This window comes from Oncorhynchus clarkii, unplaced genomic scaffold, assembly GCF_045791955.1.
Source record: "Oncorhynchus clarkii lewisi isolate Uvic-CL-2024 unplaced genomic scaffold, UVic_Ocla_1.0 unplaced_contig_8632_pilon_pilon, whole genome shotgun sequence".
Taxonomy (NCBI): domain Eukaryota; kingdom Metazoa; phylum Chordata; class Actinopteri; order Salmoniformes; family Salmonidae; genus Oncorhynchus; species Oncorhynchus clarkii.
Window position 1 is genome coordinate 207501 of NW_027257936.1, and position 10000 is coordinate 217500.

The 10000-nt window shown below is 43.9% G+C and overlaps 1 protein-coding gene across 1 annotated transcript in view; it reads left to right on the plus strand.

Moving 5' to 3' along the window:
• The window catches only part of LOC139393726 (dolichyl-diphosphooligosaccharide--protein glycosyltransferase subunit STT3B-like), a 74198-nt gene that overhangs the window by 61168 nt on the left and 3030 nt on the right, over nt 1-10000 (plus strand). Inside the window, exons 11-14 of the mRNA XM_071142078.1 lie at nt 2814-3001; nt 3903-4074; nt 7580-7753; nt 8982-9095. Of these exons, the coding sequence (XP_070998179.1) occupies nt 2814-3001; nt 3903-4074; nt 7580-7753; nt 8982-9095 (648 nt within the window). The remainder of the gene's footprint in view (nt 1-2813; nt 3002-3902; nt 4075-7579; nt 7754-8981; nt 9096-10000) is intronic.

Sequence of the window (10000 nt, forward strand, 5' to 3'; positions counted from 1 at the left end):
TAAATATGGACCAATAACATCTGTTAAATATGGACCAATAACATCTGTTAAATATGTGACCAATAACATCTGTTAAATATGGACCAATAACATCTGTTAAATATGGACCAATAACATCTGTTAAATATGTGACCAATAACATCTGTTAAATATGTGTATGGACCAATAACATCTGTTAAATATGTGTATGGACCAATAACATCTGTTAAATATGGACCAATAACATCTGTTAAATATGTGACCAATAACATCTGTTAAATATGAGACCAATAACATCTGTTAAATATGGACCAATAACATCTGTTAAATATGGACCAATAACATCTGTTAAATATGGACCAATAACATCTGTTAAATATGTGACCAATAACATCTGTTAAATATGTGTATGGACCAATAACATCTGTTAAATATGTGTATGGACCAATAACATCTGTTAAATATGGACCAATAACATCTGTTAAATATGTGTATGGACCAATAACATCTGTTAAATATGTGTATGGACCAATAACATCTGTTAAATATGGACCAATAACATCTGTTAAATATGTGACCAATAACATCTGTTAAATATGTGACCAATAACATCTGTTAAATATGGACCAATAACATCTGTTAAATATGGACCAATAACATCTGTTAAATATGGACCAATAACATCTGTTAAATATGTGACCAATAACATCTGTTAAATATGTGTATGGACCAATAACATCTGCTAAACATGTGACCAATAACATCTGTTAAATATGGACCAATAACATCTGTTAAATATGGACCAATAACATCTGTTAAATATGGACCAATAACATCTGTTAAATATGGACCAATAACATCTGTTAAATATGGACCAATAACATCTGTTAAATATGTGTATGGACCAATAACATCTGTTAAATATGGACCAATAACATCTGTTAAATATGTGACCAATAACATCTGTTAAATATGGACCAATAACATCTGTTAAATATGGACCAATAACATCTGTTAAATATGGACCAATAACATCTGTTAAATATGTGTATGGACCAATAACATCTGTTAAATATGGACCAATAACATCTGTTAAATATGTGTATGGACCAATAACATCTGTTAAATATGTGACCAATAACATCTGTTAAATATGGACCAATAACATCTGTTAAATATGTGTATGGACCAATAACATCTGTTAAATATGTGTATGGACCAATAACATCTGTTAAATATGGACCAATAACATCTGTTAAATATGGACCAATAACATCTGTTAAATATGTGTATGGACCAATAACATCTGTTAAATATGTGTATGGACCAATAACATCTGTTAAATATGTGACCAATAACATCTGTTAAATATGGACCAATAACATCTGTTAAATATGTGTATGGACCAATAACATCTGTTAAATATGGACCAATAACATCTGTTAAATATGGACCAATAACATCTGTTAAATATGTGTATGGACCAATAACATCTGTTCAATATGGACCAATAACATCTGTTAAATATGGACCAATAACATCTGTTAAATATGGACCAATAACATCTTTTAAATATGTGTATGGACCAATAACATCTGTTAAATATGGACCAATAACATCTGTTAAATATGGACCAATAACATCTGTTAAATATGGACCAATAACATCTGTTAAATATGGACCAATAACATCTGTTAAATATGGACCAATAACATCTGTTAAATATGGACCAATAACATCTGTTAAATAGGGACCAATAACATCTGTTAAATATGTGTATGGACCAATAACATCTGTTAAATATGTGTATGGACCAATAACATCTGTTAAATATGGACCAATAACATCTGTTAAATATGGACCAATAACATCTGTTAAATATGGACCAATAACATCTGTTAAATATGGACCAATAACATCTGCTAAATATGTGTATGGACCAATAACATCTGTTAAATATGTGTATATGTGACCAATAACATCTGTTAGATATGGACCAATAACATCTGCTAAATATGGACCAATAACATCTGTTAAATATGTGTATATGTGACCAATAACATCTGTTAGATATGGACCAATAACATCTGCTAAATATGGACCAATAACATCTGTTAAATATGTGTATGGACCAATAACATCTGTTAAATATGGACCAATAACATCTGTTAAATATGTGACCAATAACATCTGTTAAATATGGACCAATAACATCTGTTAAATATGTGACCAATAACATCTGTTAAATATGGACCAATAACATCTGTTAAATATGGACCAATAACATCTGTTAAATATGGACCAATAACATCTGTTAAATATGGACCAATAACATCTGTTAAATATGGACCAATAACATCTGTTAAATATGGACCAATAACATCTGTTAAATATGTGTATGGACCAATAACATCTGTTAAATATGGACCAATAACATCTGTTAAATATGGACCAATAACATCTGTTAAATATGGACCAATAACATCTGTTAAATATGGACCAATAACATCTGTTAAATATGTGACCAATACAATTTGTTTTGGTTTAAAGTACATAACTGGTTTAGATTTTAGTAACTCATTTCTTTGTCGAGACAGTTGATGAGGATCTCATATTGGTATTAGCAAGACCTGTTGACATTTTCCTAACATGAAGTAAACTGATACCATATCTATTAGATGTGTCTTCCCACAAACTGATTGTCTATATGTTTTTGGTGTCACTGCATATGAAAAGAGGGATTTGCAGTTCTGATATTTGACTAAACGTGCCATTTTTGCAGGGATTTTAGTGAGGTGTGACTGATATCTGTGAGTTCCTGTCTCCCTCTGCAGGCAGGGAAGGTCCGTAAGCACGTCTCAGAGCAGGAGAAGACAGAGGAAGGTCTGGGGCCCAACATTAAGAGTATCGTCACCATGTTGATGTTGATGCTGCTCATGATGTTCGCTGTCCACTGCACCTGGGTTACTAGTAACGCTTACTCCAGCCCTAGTGTTGTACTGGCCTCTTATAACAACGATGGGTAAGACCACACACACACATATACACACATATATACACACACACACACACACACACACACATACACACACACACATATACACACACTCTCTTCAGTTGATTAGTTTCCTCTGGAACTGTCATTTCCTAATGTGTCTCTCTCTCTCTTTCTCTCTGTTTCTCTCTCTCTGTTTCTCTCTCTCTAGTTGTTTCTCTCTCTGTTTCTCTGTCTGTTTCTCTCTCTCTGTTTCTCTCTCTCTAGTTGTTTCTCTCTCTGTTTCTCTCTCTCTAGTTGTTTCTCTCTCTGTTTCTCTCTCTCTTTCTCTGTCTGTTTCTCTCTCTCTGTTTCTCTTTCTCTGTCTGTTTCTCTCTCTCTGTTTCTCTCTCTCTAGTTGTTTCTCTCTCTGTTTCTCTCTCTCTAGTTGTTTCTCTCTCTGTTTCTCTCTCTCTAGTTGTTTCTCTCTCTCTGTTTCTCTCTCTAGTTGTTTCTCTCTCTGTTTCTCTCTCTCTAGTTGTTTCTCTCTCTGTTTCTCTCTCTAGTTGTTTCTCTCTCTGTTTCTCTCTCTCTAGTTGTTTCTCTCTCTGTTTCTCTCTCTATTTCTCTCTCTCTAGTTGTTTCTCTCTCTGTTTCTCTCTCTCTAGTTGTTTCTCTCTCTAGTTGTTTCTCTCTCTCTAGTTGTTTCTCTCTCTGTTTCTCTCTCTCTAGTTGTTTCTCTCTCTGTTTCTCTCTCTCTAGTTGTTTCTCTCTCTGTTTCTCTCTCTCTAGTTGTTTCTCTCTCTGTTTCTCTCTCTGTTTCTCTCTCTCTCACCAAACCACAGAAGAATATAAGAAGCTTTATGGAATCGCTAGGAACTTGTAAACAGTCCCAGTCCTTAATAAATTAGTTCTCTCTCTGTGTTTCTCTCCACTCTTCTCTACCCAGGTCGAGGAATATTCTAGATGATTTCCGCGAGGCCTACTATTGGCTAAGGCAGAACACAGAGGAGCAGGCCAGAGTGATGTCGTGGTGGGATTATGGCTATCAGATAGCAGGGATGGCCAATCGGACCACGCTAGTGGACAACAACACCTGGAACAACAGTCATATAGCACTGGTAAAGACTCATACCCTCATGTGACGTCGGAATATGAAGTGAGCTGTTGTCACTTCTCAAGGGGAAGACAAGGTCGGGGATTCGATCTTGCAACTGTCGTTCTGCCCCTGAACAAGGCAGTTAACCCACTGTTCCCCTGAACAAGGCAGTTAGCCCACTGTTCCCCTGAACAAGGCAGTTAGCCCACTGTTCCCCTGAACAAGGCAGTTAACCCACTGTTCCCCTGAACAAGGCAGTTAACCCACTGTTCCCCTGAACAAGGCAGTTAACCCACTGTTCCCCTGAACAAGGCAGTTAACCCACTGTTCCCCTGAACAAGGCAGTTAACCCACTGTTCCCCTGAACAAGGCAGTTAACCCACTGTTCCCCTGATCAAGGCAGTTAACCCACTGTTCCCCTGAACAAGGCAGTTAACCCACTGTTCCCCTGAACAAGGCAGTTAACCCACTGTTCCCCTGAACAAGGAAGTTAACCCAAGGTTCCCCTGAACAAGGCAGTTGGCCCACTGTTCCCCTGAACAAGGCAGTTAACCCAAGGTCCCCCTGAACAAGGCAGTTAGCCCACTGTTCCCCTGAACAAGGCAGTTAGCCCACTGTTCCCCTGAACAAGGCAGTTAACCCACTGTTCCCCTGAACAAGGCAGTTAACCCACTGTTCCCCTGAACAAGGCAGTTAACCCACTGTTCCCCTGAACAAGGCAGTTAACCCACTGTTCCCCTGCCCAAGGCAGTTAACCCACTGTTCCCCTGAACAAGGCAGTTAACCCACTGTTCCCCTGAACAAGGCAGTTAGCCCACTGTTCCCCTGAACAAGGCAGTTAAACCCACTGTTCCCCTGAACAAGGCAGTTAACCCACTGTTCCCCTGAACAAGGCAGTTAACCCACTGTTCCCCTGAACAAGGCAGTTAACCCAAGGTTCCCCTGAACAAGGCAGTTGACCCACTGCTCCCCTGAACAAGGCAGTTAACCCAAGGTCCCCCTGAACAAGGCAGTTAGCCCACTGTTCCCCTGAACAAGGCAGTTAGCCCACTGTTCCCCTGAACAAGGCAGTTAACCCACTGTTCCCCTGAACAAGGCAGTTAACCCACTGTTCCCCTGACCAAGGCAGTTAACCCACTGTTCCCCTGAACAAGGCAGTTAACCCACTGTTCCCCTGAACAAGGCAGTTAGCCCACTGTTCCCCTGAACAAGGCAGTTAAACCCACTGTTCCCCTGAACAAGGCAGTTAACCCACTGTTCCCCTGAACAAGGCAGTTAACCCACTGTTCCCCTGAACAAGGCAGTTAACCCACTGTTCCCCTGAACAAGGCAGTTAACCCACTGTTCCCCTGAACAAGGCAGTTAACCCACTGTTCCCCTGAACAAGGCAGTTAACCCACTGTTCCCCTGAACAAGGCAGTTAACCCACTGTTCCCTTGAACAAGGCAGTTAACCCAAGGTCCCCCTGAACAAGGCAGTTAGCCCACTGTTCCCCTGAACAAGGCAGTTAACCCACTGTTCCCCTGAACAAGGCAGTTAACCCACTGTTCCCCTGAACAAGGCAGTTAAACCCACTGTTCCCCTGAACAAGGCAGTTAAACCACTGTTCCCCTGAACAAGGCAGTTAACCCACTGTTCCCCTGAACAAGGCAGTTAGCCCACTGTTCCCCTGAACAAGGCAGTTAAACCCACTGTTCCCCTGAACAAGGCAGTTAACCCACTGTTCCCCTGAACAAGGCAGTTAACCCACTGTTCCCCTGAACAAGGCAGTTAACCCACTGTTCCCCTGAACAAGGCAGTTAACCCACTGTTCCCCTGAACAAGGCAGTTAACCCACTGTTCCCCTGAACAAGGCAGTTAACCCACTTGTTCCCCTGAACAAGGCAGTTAACCCACTGTTCCCCTGAACAAGGCAGTTAACCCACTTTTCCCCTGAACAAGGCAGTTAACCCACTGTTCCCCTGAACAAGGCAGTTAACCCAAGGTCCCCCTGAACAAGGCAGTTAGCCCACTGTTCCCCTGAACAAGGCAGTTAACCCACTGTTCCCCTGAACAAGGCAGTTAACCCACTGTTCCCCTGAACAAGGCAGTTAACCCACTGTTCCCCTGAACAAGGCAGTTAACCCACTGTTCCCATGAACAAGGCAGTTAACCCACTGTTCCCCTGAACAAGGCAGTTAACCCACTGTTCCCCTGAACAAGGCAGTTAGCCCACTGTTCCCCTGAACAAGGCAGTTAAACCCACTGTTCCCCTGAACAAGGCAGTTAACCCACTGTTCCCCTGAACAAGGCAGTTAACCCACTGTTCCCCTGAACAAGGCAGTTAACCCACTGTTCCCCTGAACAAGGCAGTTAACCCACTTGTTCCCCTGAACAAGGCAGTTAACCCACTGTTCCCCTGAACAAGGCAGTTAACCCACTTTTCCCCTGAACAAGGCAGTTAACCCACTGTTCCCCTGAACAAGGCAGTTAACCCAAGGTCCCCCTGAACAAGGCAGTTAGCCCACTGTTCCCCTGAACAAGGCAGTTAACCCACTGTTCCCCTGAACAAGGCAGTTAACCCACTGTTCCCCTGAACAAGGCAGTTAACCCACTGTTCCCCTGAACAAGGCAGTTAACCCACTGTTCCCATGAACAAGGCAGTTAACCCACTGTTCCCCTGAACAAGGCAGTTAACCCACTGTTCCCCTGAACAAGGCAGTTAGCCCACTGTTCCCCTGAACAAGGCAGTTAAACCCACTGTTCCCCTGAACAAGGCAGTTAACCCACTGTTCCCCTGAACAAGGCAGTTAACCCACTGTTCCCCTGAACAAGGCAGTTAACCCACTGTTCCCCTGAACAAGGCAGTTAACCCACTGTTCCCCTGAACAAGGCAGTTAACCCACTGTTCCCCTGAACAAGGCAGTTAACCCACTGTTCCCCTGAACAAGGCAGTTAACCCACTGTTCCCCTGAACATGGCTCTTAAATCTCAACATAGTTTTTTAGGAGGCAAAAGAAGAATGTGTCTCTGGCGCCACCATGTGGACCTGTGTTATTTATCCTCTCTCTCTCGCTCTCTCTCTCTCCCCCTCTCTCCCGCACCCCTGCTCTCTCTCTCTCTGTCACTCTCGCTCTCTCTCTCCCCCTCCTCTCCTTCAACCTCCTCTCTCTCCTCTCCCTCAACCTCCTCTCTCTGTCTCTCGCTCTCTCTCTCCCCTTCCTCTCTCTCGCTCTCTCTCCCTCAACCTCCTCTCTCTCTCTCCCCCTCCTCTCTCTCTCTCTCACTCTCACTCTCGCTCTCTCCCTCCCCCTCTCTCTCTCTCTCTCCCTCCTCTCTCTTGCTCTCTCTTCCCCTCCCTCCCCCTCTTCCCCTCTCTCTCTCTCTCTCTCTCTGTCAATCCCCCTCTCTCTCTCTCTCTCTCTCTCTCTCTCTCTCTCTCTCTCTCTCTCTCTCTCTCCCCATCATCTCTGTCTCTCTCTCTCCCCCTCCTCTCTGTCTCTCTCTCCCTCCTCCTCCTCTCTCTGTCTCTGTCTCTGTGTGTTCAGGTGGGCAAGGCCATGTCGTCCAATGAGAGTGCAGCGTATGAGATCATGAGGTCTTTGGACGTGGACTATGTGCTTATTATCTTCGGTGGCGTGATTGGCTACTCTGGTGATGACATCAACAAGTTCCTGTGGATGGTGCGGATCGCAGAGGGAGAGCATCCTAAAGAGATCAGGGTGAGGAAGACCTTAGTGTAGTGGTGAGGTGATGCTTCCACTGTTAGCTACAGAGGGAGAGCATCCCAAAGAGATCAGGGTGAGAGACAGCAGCCTTTAAACCATCATGTTTAAAAAAAAAACACAAGTATTGGTGAGCTGTAACTACCACTGTGAGCTATATAAGGATCACAGAGTGAGGTAAACTGAGCTCTAGAAGGATCACAGAGTGAGGTAAACTGTGGGCTATATAAGGATCACAGAGTGAGGTAAACTGAGCTCTATAAGGATCACAGAGTGAGGTAAACTGAGCTATATAAGGATCACAGAGTGAGGTAAACTTAGCTCTATAAGGATCACAGAGTGAGGTAAACTGAGCTCTATAAGGATCACAGAGTGAGGTAAACTGAGCTATATAAGGATCACAGAGTGAGGTAAACTGAGCTCTATAAGGATCACAGAGTGAGGTAAACTGAGCTCTATAAGGATCACAGAGTGAGGTAAACTGTGGGCTATATAAGGATCGCAGAGTGAGGTAAACTGTGGGCTATATAAGGATCGCAGAGTGAGGTAAACTGTGGGCTATATCAGGATCGCAGAGTGAGGTAAACTGTGGGCTATATCAGGATCGCAGAGTGAGGTAAACTGTGAGCTATATAAGGATCGCAGAGTGAGGTAAACTGTGAGCTATATAAGGATCACAGAGTGAGGTAAACTGTGGGGTATATAAGGATCACAGAGTGAGGTAAACTGTGGGCTATATAAGGATCGCAGAGTGAGGTAAACTGTGGGCTATATAAGGATCACAGAGTGAGGTAAACTGTGGGCTATATAAGGATCACAGAGTGAGGTAAACTGTGGGCTATATAAGGATCACAGAGTGAGGTAAACTGTGAGCTATATAAGGATCACAGAGTGAGGTAAACTGAGCTATATAAGGATCACAGAGTGAGGTAAACTGTGGGCTATATAAGGATCGCAGAGTGAGGTAAACTGTGGGGTATATCAGGATCACAGAGTGAGGTAAACTGTGGGCTATATAAGGATCGCAGAGTGAGGTAAACTGTGGGGTATATCAGGATCACAGAGTGAGGTAAACTGTGGGCTATATAAGGATCGCAGAGTGAGGTAAACTGAGCTATATCAGGATCGCAGAGTGAGGTAAACTGAGTGGGTACTAAACTGTCTGTCTCTGTCTATTCCCTCCTCAGGATGAGAGTACTAAACTGTCTGTCTGTTCCCTCCTCAGGAGAGTGACTACTTCACCCCCCAGGGAGAGTTTAGGGTGGACAAAGCGGGGTCTCCCATCCTGCTCAACTGTCTGATGTATAAGATGTCGTACTACCGCTTTGGAGAGATGCAGGTTAGAGATGTTCAACTCTACCGTATCAACCCCCCCGTCACGTAATATCACTTCCTCTGTATGTGTGCACTTACAAACCACCCCGAACTGGAGACCTGGAACTGCCAGGAACCTGGACTGTGACCTAATGCATCCATGTACTGTCACTTCACAGGGATGTCAAGCCCTGACACAGCCCCTCTAGTTTACTGTCACAGAGATGTCAAGCCCTGACACAGCCCCTCTAGTTTACTGTCACAGAGATGTCAAGCCCTGACACAGCTCCTCTAGTTTACTGTCACAGAGATGTCAAGCCCTGACACAGCTCCTCTAGTTTACTGTCACTTCACAGGGATGTCAAGCCCTGACACAGCACCTCTAGTTTACTGTCACAGAGATGTCAAGCCCTGACACAGCCCCTCTAGTTTACTGTCACAGGGATGTCAAGCCCTGACACAGCCCCTCTAGTTTACTGTCACAGAGATGTCAAGCCCTGACACAGCCCCTCTAGTTTACTGTCACAGGGATGTCAAGCCCTGACACAGCCCCTCTAGTTTACTGTCACAGAGATGTCAAGCCCTGACACAGCCCCTCTAGTTTACTGGCACAGAGATGTCAAGCCCTGACACAGCTCCTCTAGTTTACTGTCACTTCACAGGGATGTCAAGCCCTGACACAGCACCTCTAGTTTACTGTCACTTCACAGGGATGTCAAGCCCTGACACAGCCCCTCTAGTTTACTGTCACAGAGATGTCAAGCCCTGCCACAGCCCCTCTAGTTTACTGTCACAGAGATGTCAAGCCCTGACACAGCCCCTCTAGTTTACTGTCACAGAGATGTCAAGCCCTGACACAGCCCCTCTAGTTTACTGTCACAGAGATGTCAAGCCCTGACACAGCCCCTCTAGTTTACTGTCACAGGGATG